Source organism: Montipora capricornis, chromosome 3 (genome assembly GCF_036669925.1).
Source record: "Montipora capricornis isolate CH-2021 chromosome 3, ASM3666992v2, whole genome shotgun sequence".
NCBI classification, from domain to species: Eukaryota; Metazoa; Cnidaria; class Anthozoa; order Scleractinia; family Acroporidae; genus Montipora; species Montipora capricornis.
The window spans coordinates 25,479,841-25,494,522 of NC_090885.1; the positions used below are offsets into that span (position 1 = coordinate 25,479,841).

The window sequence follows — 14,682 nt, forward strand, 5'->3', positions numbered from 1 at the left end:
TGAACCTTCCATTTTTATAACGTTCCCTTTAGCGCGTGGCTTAGTACCTTTACGCGGTTCCTTAGTATCGTATATTCTAGCTTTCCTAATCTTTTTTGTGTTATTACTTTGGTCCGTTTAAGGTTATTTTTGAATTTACTGGTGAGACTGACTTCGGATGGTCATCGCTTCATTTGCCCGTTTTGTTTGTATTATTTCCTTTCGTTTTACGGCGTCTATTTGACTTCAGGAAAATTGCCAGTTATAAAACTACGACTGGTTTGATCAATCGCTTGTTGTTACGGGGTGAATTTGGTGCGTGGTGCGTTGGTTTCCCCGATCTTGGCCTGGGCCTTGCTCATAAATACGCTTAATCGTGAGCGTAAACGTATATGCTACATTCATGATTTATCGTCGAGAAGAATCAATTTTTCCACAGAGGTTAAAACATGTGGCCGAGGCAACGATGCATTTCTTCTTCCATTCATGTAAATAAGGCAAGCCTTTCGTCGGAATGCCTTCGTAACAATAACAACAACGAAAAATGACCGGAAGCAGGGAATTGAGCATGCAGATTGTCTCTATTATTGTGATTTGACACGCAATCCATCAAATAAATCGGCTAACTTGAGTCGGATGGTGCAAATACGCAGATCACAGCTAGAATGCCTCATAGGACGCGATAATCGGTGGGTAAAGTCGATATTTAACAAATATTAATGTAAATCTCATCGTTTTTATTATGGGAATTCAATAAAAACAGTCGTTTCTCAAGGTTCCGCAGCTTCCGCGGTTCCGCGATCTGCACTTCGGCAAATTTATAGTCTCAGCCAAATTAACTTACACCAGACAACCGACGGGCGTGTATAAACAGCCAAACAGGATGGTACGTGTTTCAGCAAATTGGGCGGCAAAGAAAGCTCATGATTCCTATAAAGCGTGTTTTAATCTCAAAAGTACAGGCTACGAGTTTGACTCGCAAACGTAAAGGAGTATCTGCGCGTAACCGTGAAGAAGAGTAACAAGATCAACAATTCTGGTCTTCGGAGTCAACTAACGCTTTCGATGGAGGAAAAATTAACAGCAAAGAAAGTTCTAGAGAATGGAAATGAAGAAAAGCGAGAACAATGGACGAGAAAATTAGATTTCATTTTATCATGTATCGGTTATGCTGTTGGGCTTGGTAACCTGTGGCGTTTTCCCTACCTGTGCTACATCAATGGAGGAGGTAACACGATTTCAGAGAATATCGATTCGACTTTCTAGTTATCCGACATCGATAAACAGGGGGGATAACCTTAAACCTAGTCAAACGACGCAAATTATTGAAATAACAGTCATGAGCAGCGACGAAAACGAAACTTTGCTAAAAATAATGAATATTCGCAATGGTAACTATTAGGCAAGTATTACCTATTGATAGCGTTCTACGATGTTGGCGAAGTTACTTGTAACCGGATTGATAGAAAGGCCACTGAACTAAAAAGAGAGAATTGATTTTGATATGTTCATGTTGTCATCAAACCTTAAATTATTTGGAAAATTCACGCTGTTCTTTTGCAGAGGACAGAAAGGAAATTGACTGAAATATACACCCCACTTGGGGCTCAATAACTTACGATTACTACCACAGAGACATCAAGGAGAAAATCATTTAAATTGGGAATCCACGTTTTTCAAAACCTTTTGGCGATTTTTCAAGTTTGATTACCCTCTGAAAACTAACTGTACCATTGAGGAAGTAAACTTGGTAAACGTTTGCCGTTTGGGGCGTTTTCGTGGACGTCGCCGTCGTAGATCTCAAAGTCCCTACGTAGGCAACGTCAACGCTATTGTCGACGTCAACAAGAATTTCTATTAATAACTAGTGAAAAAAAAGGGCATGTAAGAGTCTTAATGCATAACGTTCATTTTTCAGCCTCCTTCCTCATTCCATATGTAATCTGTCTGGTGTTTTGTGGAATTCCCATTTTCTACCTCGAGGTTGCCCTCGGTCAGTACATCGGTAAAGGCGTTATCAAGTCATGGACAACCATATGTCCACTTTTTGGAGGTATGTATTGCTGTTAAGGTTTAGTCTTCAAGTGTCGTTAACTGAAATTAATTCCACTAAACAAAAGATCACCGGAGGGGTCACCGGACGAAAAAAAAACCAGTTTTCTTTAGGGAGGCCAATAAACTACTAACACTAGTGTTGGCACTACTCTGGTGTCAACTCTCCAATGCGACCACAGCCTTTCTGGGGTTTTGAATACCTAGGGAAACACTGAACAATAGAACAAGATGCAACACTAGTGTTAACTCCCTAATGCGACCGCAACCGATCGAAACAATAACATATATCTTCCCCAAATCTATCAAAAGGGGCAAATGTTATATACCTTCTCTTAGTCTATGTCATCCAGCGGTCAGTCAATCTGACCTCTTTCATAATGGCGGCCAAATAAATTATTCTTTTGTTTTAATACTAATAAGCCCTACTAACCTCGCTACGAGGAGCAAATTTCAAAAGAATATTTGTTTTAAAGCGAGGGCAGTAGGTCAAATTAACATAAATACAAAAGAATGTAAAGTTGGTCGCCATTTATGAAAGTGGTCTATAAAAGTGTCAAGAGCTTATTTCGTTTTTCTAACATCTAATACTAAAGATTGGACAAGTTTCGCCCTCTTTGGGAGTCTTTGAGATAATTGCACGGAACAGAAAGATAATTCTATTTCGTTTAAAAAAAAGGGGCAAAAGAATCATTAACAACCACTTAAGAGTGTAATAGCTTTCAATCCTCGTTTCTCATAAGAGTTATTTAAGTTTCTTGTTTAATTAAGAATTAACTTCTCCCTTCAGGGCTCGGTTTTGCCATGATTGTCATCACTTTTCTGATCAGTGTTTATTACAACGTCATTATCGCCTGGACACTCTATTACTTGTTTCTGTCGTTTCGTAAAACTCTTCCATGGGGAGAATGTGGCAATGAGTGGAACTCCAACTTTTGCAAGTGAGTGGTTTATTTTGAAAATAACATTTGATTAGTGAACGATTGATGCCGCCCTCAATTATCTCTTCAATTAAGGTCACAATTATCCTTTTTATTATTAATTTCCTGAGCGGAAATTAAATTATCTTTATTATATGGCTTGTTTTTGTAGCCGATATAAAGCGCGCTCTGATTGGCTAATTGTGACTAAATTGTAGGGCATTATTCTCCCGTAATGCCCTCGGCCCCGATTACGGGCTTGCAAAAACAAAGCAAAAGGTAATTAAAAAGCCATATAATAAACTACTTACTGGCCCTCGGTCGTTTTTGTACGGACCTCGCTGCGCTCGGTCCGTAATGTCACGACTTTGGGCCAATATTCCCCAGTACGGCCCTCGCGCTCGGTTAGTAAGAAGTTATTAGCGGCCTGTTTACAACGAAAGATTTTGCCCCTATCCCATAGAGGGACACTCTTTCTACCTGATAGAGTGAAAGATACCACGGTTCTAGATGAAAACTTGAAAAGAGTAGGGGCCCCCTCCCCCACAGGGTCAAGTAAAGAGAGGCTGCTAACCTCTGCAATGACGGGTCGAAGGCATATTTCCGCAGGAAAAGCAACTCTAGTCACGCTTTCGTCTCTAACAACGGCTTTTCAGTTATGTGGATTGCTTTTGACATATCCTCGCGAAACGTAGTCTTCAAGTTGTGGGACTTGAAGTTTCTAAACTCTGAAAGCAAATGAACATTGCAAACAGCAGGAGTCGTGTATGACCGTCAACATTTTTAACACTTACGTACACGAGGACGAATGGTTGGAGTTCGAAGCTATGCTTGTTCCTGATGACGCCTTTAAATCGCCGACATTTGGGGCCTTTCATTCACGGTCAGTGGTCAGATCACAACACGAAATAGCCGTAGCCCCTGGGGACAAACCTGCCTTTTGCATTGACATGGCGTTATATAAACAAAAAAATGTCCTTACCATGTAGGGTTTCCCTAACTTCAAGATAGTGAAAATCTCATTTTTAACCAACAAGCAGACGTTTTGCGTACACCAAACATTTTTTGCATGCACCAACATAGACGTTTTTTCACACAGTAAAGTGTACCTGTGTTTCTTTGTGCTCAATCCAGTTACCAGTCTGTCCATAAATGTACTTTATACGATTTTAAAATTTACAAAACCTTAGCATCAAGTTCCTAATAAATCATTATTGCAATGTGCTTAATATTTTCACCCAGTATGTTTGATAAAATATGAAAACAGCTCACTTTAATTCAAGGCCACATGATGAGTCAGTAAGGGAGCCCAAACGTTTACTCTTGAAAATGTCTTATTTGACTTTCACGTAGGAAGGACCGCGTGATTGATGCAAGAGTAAACTGCACTGCTATTGGTCTCCCTGTGAACTGCACTGGACAGTACATCTCACCAGAGGAAGAGTATTTCAAGTAAGAAACAAGAGTAGTGTATGCACTGATAAATTACCCCCTTTAGCGGTTACAATTCAATGTTCAGTGTTCCTACAACTAAGCACTAAATTATCTATGACTGCCATCATCATTATTATCACCATCAAAATAATTATTATCATCCGATGTATTTTTCCTTCCTCTTTATTGGCCGAGAGCCAAGACGTGACTTGCTAATAACTGCCTAAAAAGTTTTCCTGAGCTTTCAGAAAGTGATTGAATTGTTGGGAATTGTGAACTCTGTCATCGAATGATCGGTTATCGCATAATATTGTGATTTGTCAGTGTCTCGCCGATCAATTATTTACCTCAGCCTTCGGCGTCGGTAAATAATTGATCTGCTCGCTACCAACAAATCACGATATTTTGCTCAACCTCGCCCAATAATTGTTATTTATCGTCTAATTGTCCTCGTCGTCATCATCATCATCATCATCATCATCATCATTTATATGTGTCAACAATTTCAACAATAGGTTTTCCCTTAACGTCACAACAACCATGTTGGTGCACAGAAAAATAGAGAAAAAAAGTTCTTTGGGAATTTGATTACAATTTGCATATTATTATGCAAAATATGAGACATAATTTGCTATTGTTTTGTGCACCAATATGGCCGCCGAATCACGTGATTGAAAGCCATCCTATAGGTTGCATGATTTCACAATAGGCCACTTTGGAAAATACCGTAATACTCTTTGTTTGTCCCTCCAAAGTTTTCATAAGCTTTGTTTTTGTTTTCTCTTGGGACTTGGGCCAAATTTGGGAGACAAACAAAGAGTATCATGGTATTTTTCGAAGTGGCCTATAATCATCAGTTTCCGCTTGCACAGAACACCCAAGATTTGCACTTACTCAAATTTTGTTCTCATAGGTTTGTATCAGCCTTATTTTACTTCTAAGTGAGATATGGTTTGATCGGCTGAAAGAAAAGATATTTCAGTGTTCATTATAAATTGTTTAGGTAAACAGTTATGCCTGGAAATGCAGGTAATCGCCAAAATAACAGATCAAACGTCATTCGAACAAAATAACAAATAACAAAAGAGCAGAATTAAACAAGCATGATTTTTAAGAGATATTAAGCCTATCTACCGCCATTATTAAAATAGCGTCCAAAATTTCACTGGGCTGAACAGCTTGTAAAACCAGTTTTGAACAATAATCGTGAAAGTAATTAATATCACATATATTAATTCTCTTCACCTCATAGCGGACACGTACTCAAGTTGTCTGATGGAATTGACCAACCCGGTGAAATCCGCGTTGAGCTCGCCATCTGTCTTCTAGTAGGATGGATCTGTGTTTATTTCTGTGTTTGGAAGGGAGTCAAATCGGTTGGAAAGGTAAAACATGCCTTCTTTGAATAGGATCATTGCTCTTAGATGAGTTAAATGTGCTTGTTGTCCGACCATACATGAAAATCAGAGGAATAGAATCGCAGCTTCTCATAATTATCAGGCTTTGGACAACCAATCCCCTCTTAGATCATAATGTTTCGACAACCAATGAGCACTTAATGACTGGCCCCAATGGAAAGAGTGAGTTTTGTTTCCCCGAGACCCTCAACATTGAGGGTCGAGGGGAAACAAAACTCACTGTTTCCCGTGGAGCCAGTCATTAAGTGTTTTGTTATACCTCCCAACTCAAAATACACGGATTTTTACGCGGAATTTGCCGCTGTTTTAAAGGTTCACGTACGAGTCGAAACTTCAAAACGTTCTTTCCCTAGGAAGTTGGTGAGTTTTTTTTCGCCCTGGAGAGTTAGTAACTTTTGACCCATAACACGTGACACGTTCTCCTCCAATCGGAAAACGTATTTGAGTTGGGAGGTATAACAATAGCGTTTGATCTGATGTGATAGTCAACATGACGAATCGAGTGGACCACCCAACTTCATTTTTGGACCAGAGCCCTGTGGCCCACATGGTCGGCGCGTTAGGGTCAACGGCAAGACTAAGATGCCAGAGGCCCAACGTCATGCAATTGGGTAGCCACTTTTCGAGTATGATATAGTAAGTATACTGACTGATCTAATATTTGCAATCCTCTCCAGGTTGTCTATTTCACCGCGTTGTTTCCATACCTGGTGTTGTTTATTCTGCTTATTCGTGGCGCTACATTAGAAGGAGCCGGTCAAGGAGTCCTGTTCTATCTAAAACCTGATTTTTCCCGCCTGAAAGACCCAAAGGTAACACTGCTGCGTATATAGTAAGCACACTGGCAACGATACTGTTGGTTTCATCAATACTATAGGTCCTTCATTGGTTAGCTTACGTATTCGCTATCGATTGAGTGAATAGGAGTGGCTAGCGCGAAAAAGCGGGGCTGTAATTTTACAAAGAGACTTTTAAGTCAGTTGTATAGTATTGATGCAAAATAAAAATGGAATATGCAGGTGAATTTTTACTTAACAGACGTTAAAGTTGTATAACAAGTCTAGGGTATAAGTGTTCTTTGTGCGAAATTGTAAACCTCGATCTACTCATAAAACCTGAATTGGTGTTCTTATTGTTAATTGCAAATTGGTAGTCTAACGGTAGGACCTCTTATCAAAAACGAACTGAGTCACTAATAAGCTTTAATAAAATAAAAACCAGACACTATCCAGGCAATGCAAGACCCTCTCTATGCACCCCTTTCCATAGTGCCAAGACAGCTGACCAACAAACGTGTGAAAAAGTGAATGAGAAGAGAGCCAATGCATATGAAAAAAAGCTGGACAAGAGGAGAAAGAAAGACAATACATTAGATACAATCTCATAATCCCCAAGTTATATTGTGTACTTACGATTTACTTTTTCTAGTGTAAACTTGTGTTATTTCCGTTTCGGGATAAAGGCGTATATATATATTTGTTCCAAAAAGGACTCGCACTTCGAATGCATATTTACTTCATTCATCTACTTACTGAGTTCAAACATTAATTTAAACCCAAAAAATTGTACTCTCTTTGTTATTATACAGTCAGTAAACTAGTTCGTCTCTAAGCGGACCTTCAGTCTCCACAGGTTTTTCTCTGCCGGGATTATTAACCTGGCTAATTTCTGCAGGTATGGGTACAGGCCGCAGGACAGATATTTTACTCCCTTAGTATTGGTATGGGAGGTCTTCTGACATACAGCAGCTTCAATAAGTTCAGTAACAATTGCGAAAGGTAAGATATCTGAAGAAGACTTTACTTTGACCTATAGCTGCCGAATGTGTGAGTTTATTTTGGTCGAGGATGGGACTAAGTAAACAGGACTCTGGAATTTCCAACACCACGTAGACACGCACAAAAAACAATTTAACGAAGATAACCAACAAATGGGCGATACATGTGGGGTTGAAACTATAGAACGAACCAAACAAAAAATTTAATGTTAAATAACCTAAAAACGGTAAAAAATATTAATGACTACTTACGTTATTGCGGCTTCAAATAACTGGTCACGTCTGAGAAACTGCTGAGTACAGTTGTTTTTTATTTTATTAACTTTGCCAGTCAAGCTTGCAGAGCGCCACAACAGCTTGCGCCAATTACTGTGGCCCCTTTTTTACCCTCCCAACCATGATACACAACAGAAGACAGACCACAACACCGGGAACTACGTGCCCTACGTGCCTTACAAACTACGCGTAGAGGGACAACTTCCAAATATGGAGAAAACACTTGTAAATTAGAATCCTGGTTTTTACACACTAATAGATTATGCAAAAGCTTAGTGACATTAAGCATACTAATGAAACGAAAACAAGCAAAGCTAAACTAATTAACAGGCGAAAGGAAACACGACAAGAACTAGGAATAAAAGGGGGTTTGCATGCATGAAGACTACAAAAGATGCCGCACCTAGATCCTACAGGACCAATACAAGTATCCTCCAGCACATATATATGCGGATGTAATTTGCTCACATCTCACACCTGTTTCAGGGACAGCGTCGTAGTATCACTGATCAATTGCCTAACCAGTTTTTTCGCCGGTTTCACCGTCTTCACAATGATGGGATTCATGGCACACATTCTCCAGACTGAAGTGGGCAACGCTGTCAAAGGAGGTAACCAACTTGTGTCAGTTTTGGTTGACAAGTGTTAGTCGGTGATATAATTTCTTTAAGCGCAATATTTGTTTTATCGATCCCGAAATGTTCTCCCTGGAGTCTCTATTCCAATACCCGTGTGTACCGACCTAGTGTAGTGTGCATGCATGACTATGACTACGAGTGAGATGAAACTATATCAGCCGAGTGTGTCGATTAAAACGGTAAATCTCTATCCTCTCTAAAATCATGCCTTACCAGACCAAATGTTGGAACTATAAAATCCTCAGTTTGCTGTATATCCAGCCTTACTTTATTGTTCTTCTCTATTTGCATACAAATATGTCGGTTAGATCAACTAGGAAGGCGCCTTGTTGTGCGCAGAAAAATAATGTTCATCTCATGAGACGCACGCTTGTGCAGATAAATACTATGAAGTATCCCTTGACCATTACCCTTGAGCCAATAGCCATCGTAATCCAGATCTAACAATGGTCCAAACTCTTATTCCAACCTTTCTATTGAAAATAGATATATGACCAGGGAAGGGTTTAAAGCAATAACGGTTCCCCTTTTTCCTATATATATATATGTATATATTATAATATATAAATTCGGGAACTCTTATACCTTGTTGTCTGTTCAAAACTGCTCCCAGAAAGCTGTTAGCAGAATTTCAACCAATGTTTATTTTCCTTGGGGTGGGGGTGTGGGGGTTGGTGGTGCGCTTTCACGGAAATTTCATTGGTCTCCTGTTTTCTCGATCGGCCTGTTATGACCTTTAAGCCTAACGAAACCCTTCGTGACGTTTACCAAAGTTTAGCGCGCCAGCATTTCGTTAGGTATATTTCTAGACAAAAATGCCAGACATGCTTATTACGACATCAGTTGCAACAGATACAAACCGTTCAAAGGTAAACGTGACTGTCCGATTCTATGATTTCTATGGTGAACTTTTTCAGTGAATAAATTATAAATGAGTATGAAATTGTTTCTCTCTTTATTTACTTATTTTCATAAGGGCCCGGCCTTGTGTTCATGGCGTTTCCTGAGGGAATTAAACAGCTGCCTATTCCACAACTCTGGGCGGTTCTCTTCTTCTTTATGTTATTTAACCTTGGTCTGGACAGTCAGGTTGGTCCGCTTCACTAATTGCACACCGCAATTGTCAACAGTGGTGAAACTATCTAATTTAAACAAAGCTTTGAAAACGTCACCCCTTCCGTTTGCATAGAAAAGTAGCAAAGCAAACTTCTGAGTATAAAACTGCTTTGTTCCCAAGGCTTTTTCCCGCCGATTTTGGCGGAAAGCACAGGGACGGAAATGATACCGCAGAAATTCAAGTGAATTTCCTTATGATCAAATCAAAGGGTAATTTATTCTTGACATATCTGTTTCATTAAATATAGCACCAGACAGTCAATTTAATTTATTATATTTATGTTATATTTTGTCTTCAGTTTGTCGGTGTTGAGACTTGCACCACAGTTGTAACTGACTGGTCACCCCGCATGCGCAAATACAAGTCGTTGATCTCACTGGGTTTTTGCATAGTGTGTTACGTCATGGGACTTGCACACGTGACTCAGGTAATTGTGTTTGGTCCTAACGATTCTAGTAAAACTAGACTAAAAACTTTTTCCATTCTTCAAATCCATGAATTGCTCTTCGATCATTTCCGTTTTGGGGGACTTGAATATAGGGACTTCATGACGTGAAATGGTTTCAAGTTAGAATGATCATTCCCGGTGAAAAGAAATCATTTGATATGTTGGCTATGGGCTCTTTCTTTTAGGGTGGATTGTATGTATTTGAAATGTTTGATATTCAGAGCGGAGGCATTTCGTTGGTTCTTATTGCATTAATGGAATCAATTGCAATTGGATGGATATACGGTAAGAAAGATTTTTATGTTTCGATAACAAAACCTACGTTATTTGCATTATTATTTTAATTAACATCTTCATTTCTTTCCCAACCAGGCACTGACAAATTTTGCAAAAACATCGAGACCATGGTTGGACATCGACCAAACTTTTATTTTCGCTCATGCTGGAAGTTCTTTTCTCCCGTTATCATCCTGGTGAGACGTATTTTATTTTATTATATAAACACCAATGAAATACCAAGTGAGCTTTCGCGCCAAAACATGATATCTTCACACGTGAAAAGATCACTGTTGCTATGGTTACATAGGAAAATCACGCCTTTCGATGCCTTTTGTGAATTAATTTAGTATGGAGATACGAAATTTCTCTTCTCGTGTTGAAAAATATTTCACTCGTTCGCTGCGCTCACCATTGAAATATTTTCAACATTCGAAGACAAATTTCGTATCTCCACGCGGCCATGTAATATCCTCCATTTCTCTTCACTTCAAGGCTCGCATACCCAAAGCCCGATTAAGTTAACCTGCGTAAATGCATCTTTTATTTAAGCTAATTACCGATTAAATGAGATTTTCTTTTCACGAGATTTTTGTTTATCAATTTGACCTAATAAGCCATTTTAGGTCAACATAAAACCTGTTATTATTTAATTTACTGAAACCGAGTCTGAGGATTTAAGTTACTGAAACGAGTCTGAGGATTTAAGTTACTGAAACCGAGTCTGAGGACCGCGCACCGGTGGCTCAGTTGGTTGAGCACCGGGCTGTCACGCGGGAGGTCGTGAGTTTAACTCTGGCCGGACCAACACTCAGGGTTTTTAAATAACTGAGGAGAAAGTGCTGCCTTTGTAATTACATCTGCAAATGGTTAGACTCTCTAGTCTTCTCGGATAAGGACGATAAGCCGTTCATAATCCTGTGGGACGTAAAAGAACCCGCTCACTTGTCGCAAAGAAGTAGGGCATGTAGTTCCCGGTGTTGTGGTCTGTCTTTTGTGGTATATATCATGGTTGGGAGGGTAAATGCTCGGAGATATTAGCTACACCAAGCTACTCTAAATCCGAGGGTAAATAAAGATATATGATATATGATATGAAGGATGAGCTTCATCCTCCAGAAGTTTCAACAAGTTTAACAGAGGTAAGAATACTGATTTACCTCTCGATTTTACGTACAACATGAAACGGTAGTAATGATAAATCGGTAAACGGTTCTGAAACACAGCAAGTCTTCGCCTTCTCACAAAACGGGTCTTAACACTATAGAGCCGTTAGGGTAATTACAGAAAATGGTCGATACGAATCTTTCTCATTGGTACCAATCTTCTTTTCAAATAGGTCATCTTTGCCTGGCAGTGTGTGGACTGGGCTGGACTTTCGCTCGGAGATTACAAATATCCAGCCTGGGCTGAAGCTGTGGGATGGGGACTTTGCCTAGCTTCTGTCCTCTGTGTTCCTGGTTATGCCATTTACCGTATTTTCAGCGAAGGGTCGTCACGCCCCATATCGGAGGTAAAGGAGTCCATTAATAGTTTCTCGAAGTATCGTGGGTCATTTCGAAGAGCCTCAGTGTTATTTTTGAAATGTCGCATGACCGCATCCCAGCGGCAATGTTATGAAAACGTATAAATCCTTAATGCAGTGAGACTAGGAAAAACATCAAACTGAATGAAAAGTTCAAGTACAAAATTCTTGCATGGCTTTTGTGTTTTCAATAGAGACCTTCGACAAAATATGGTTGATTGTCTGTACGCAAAGTTCCTTTTTGTTTCAGCGGTTTCTGAGCTTAATGAGACCAGATGAAGAAATCATGCGTAAGATTGAAGAGGAAAATGGACTTTGCAACCAAGAAGGATTGACGCTGGTATGCTTTATACAGTGAAACAGACTTTTCAGCGCAATCCACAGAGTTACTGCTTATTGATGCAAAATTCATCTATTATTGTTGTTAGCTGTACTTCGTTGTACTTTTGTTACACGCCGTTTCTGTTTCTTGATTCTGTTTCCTTGATTATATTCTTTTCTTTTTAGGTTCAAAAAAATGACCCGTAGTTCTATCGAGAAATGGCAGACAATCGCAAAACGCAGACCAAGAATGCCCTTCATAATAATAATAATAATAACAACAATAATAATAATGGAAACTTTATTTGTCTTCGAATACAGTTGTAAATCCCTCTACGAATAGGCAATTAACAACTGGCTACTTGAAATTGAGTGATATACTTGTATAATAATAATAATAATAATAATAATAATAATAATAATAATAATAATAGTAATAATAATGATAATAAATATGTAAGTCTCAAGCTTATTTAGCTGAGGACAAATTGCTCTACCACTAGGGAGACTGTACAGTAAATCAAATTTACTTGAAATTAAAGCAGGCCAAAACAACTACTAATGTTAAAAATAGTAAATAAACCTTTGCAATTGTCAAATAAATACCCTGAACACTACCCAACAAAGAAATTCATTGTACGAGTTAGGAGAATAACGTTTCGAGAATGAAGAATATTATCAGCTTAAGAGGTGTGATCTTGATACAACACCAAATTCTCATGACGATACTAAACGAAATTCATGGTACTAGTTAAGAGATTAACGTTTCGAGAATGAAGAGTATTGTCAACTTCAGAGATGTGATCTTGATATAACACCAAATTCTCATGACTACTCAACAAAGAAATCCATGGTAATAGTTTTGAGAATAAACGTTTCAATCGTTGGAATGAAAGGGTTAAATGCAGACAAGTGCTTATGACTAATCTAATTAAAAGTAGTTATAGTAAAAATGCAATGGATATACCTTGGGACACTAACTAAAAAACTAAAACAAACAAAGTAAATGCTGAGTAAATTTGGTTCGATGCTTTTGACTGAGTCAAGGAGCCCTTGGGCCGGTTGCTCGAAGCCTGGTTAGCGCAAACCGTTGGTTAAGAGGTATCAAAACCTATAGGTTTCCATGGTATTCAACGCTGGTTAGCGCTAACCATGTTTCGGGCAACCCGGGCGAGTCTGGTAATCAGTTGACACAATCCAATAAATTTAAAGTTTCAAAGTTTCTGTTGATTGCTTTTAATTTCATAATTGTAATGACACTTGTCAACCATTCATTGTTTACAGTGTCGGAGTTGTTCGGCTTTTACTTCGTGTAGAAGACACACATGACGTAAAACAATAGAACAAAAATCGTGAAACAATATCTAATCAGAATTCTAAATCCCTAAAGACCCCTAAAACTTTTGTTACGTCATGTGCGTCTTCTACACGAAGTAAAAGCCAGTTGTTCATAGTTAAGTTTATAGCCTAGTGACGTCTCATAGCTTCATTTTCACCGATAAATTAGAAGCCAGTTAGCCCGAACTGCGCGACCATGATAATACCTAATATGGTTCGACTTAAGCACCACATAAGCAAAAGCACACGAAAGGATTAATTTATGTTTCTTGGTGCACTTACGTCGTGGTATGTGGCTTTTTATGTTGACTAAACTATAATGAAATTAAGGAAAGAAAAGAGTAAAGATAAAGTTATTTTCGCATCGTTGTTGCTGTTGTTTATCTTTGTCTCGCCCTTGGAAGCAAACGAATGCAAGCGCGCGCAGAGCGGAATGAAAAAACCAACTGTCACAACTTGCCAGCCGAGCTAACGACTGTACAAGATGGCGGCGAATCCGGCCCAGGTCCTTTTTATGAGTCGTTTCACTTCGCCTCTTCGAGTCATTAACATTTGATGATGCTCATCGCAGATGAAAAGAGGCCTGTGTTTTCGTGTTTGCCTAACCTTGTGCTCTTATTGTACGGGTTTGAGGAATCACGATTTTTTTCCGAAGATGTCAGTGGAGTTGTTACTGGTGCCAAAACCCGGTCAAAAAAAAAACCTACCGTAAGCACATATAGAGACCCACACGTCAAGAATTCATTTAATACGAAAATTGTTCAAATTTTAGTAAGTACCTTTGAACATCATTATTAACACTTACAATCTTAAGTTATTTCCAGTTGAGTTCCTTGTAAACGCCAGTTTTGAGTGAGGCAGGGGACAGAGGTGAATGAATGAGTCACTAACCCAAAAGAAACGAAAAATCACACCCGTAAGTCGACCAATGAGAAAGAAAACTACTAATAAACAAATTTCTACTTTCGCGCTAAAACACGTTGCATGTAGGTACTTCGAATTCTGATTACCGATCCCGCTGTTTGTGATATTACTTGTTGCTGGGATAAATCGTTGATATTCGTCGAGGATTATCGATAGGGTATAGCATTACAAAAGCCCTCGATTAACGCGGAGACACGCGATCTGTCAAAGTTGAAGAATGTTCCGCCCACATCATGATT

At 39.0% G+C, this 14,682-nt stretch overlaps 1 protein-coding gene across 1 annotated transcript; it reads left to right on the forward strand.

Moving 5' to 3' along the window:
- The first annotated feature begins 925 nt into the window (after positions 1 to 925).
- LOC138042666 (sodium- and chloride-dependent GABA transporter 2-like) lies at positions 926 to 13,888 on the forward strand. Its single transcript, XM_068888615.1, has 15 exons — positions 926 to 1,207; positions 1,898 to 2,032; positions 2,822 to 2,972; positions 4,305 to 4,403; positions 5,638 to 5,770; positions 6,481 to 6,615; positions 7,478 to 7,581; positions 8,343 to 8,467; positions 9,471 to 9,583; positions 9,910 to 10,038; positions 10,245 to 10,344; positions 10,432 to 10,532; positions 11,675 to 11,848; positions 12,111 to 12,200; positions 12,368 to 13,888. The coding sequence occupies exons 1-15, from the start codon at positions 1,045 to 1,047 to the stop codon at positions 12,386 to 12,388; spliced, it is 1,773 nt and encodes a 590-aa protein (XP_068744716.1). The 5' UTR covers positions 926 to 1,044; the 3' UTR covers positions 12,389 to 13,888.
- Positions 13,889 to 14,682: the final 794 nt, after the last annotated feature.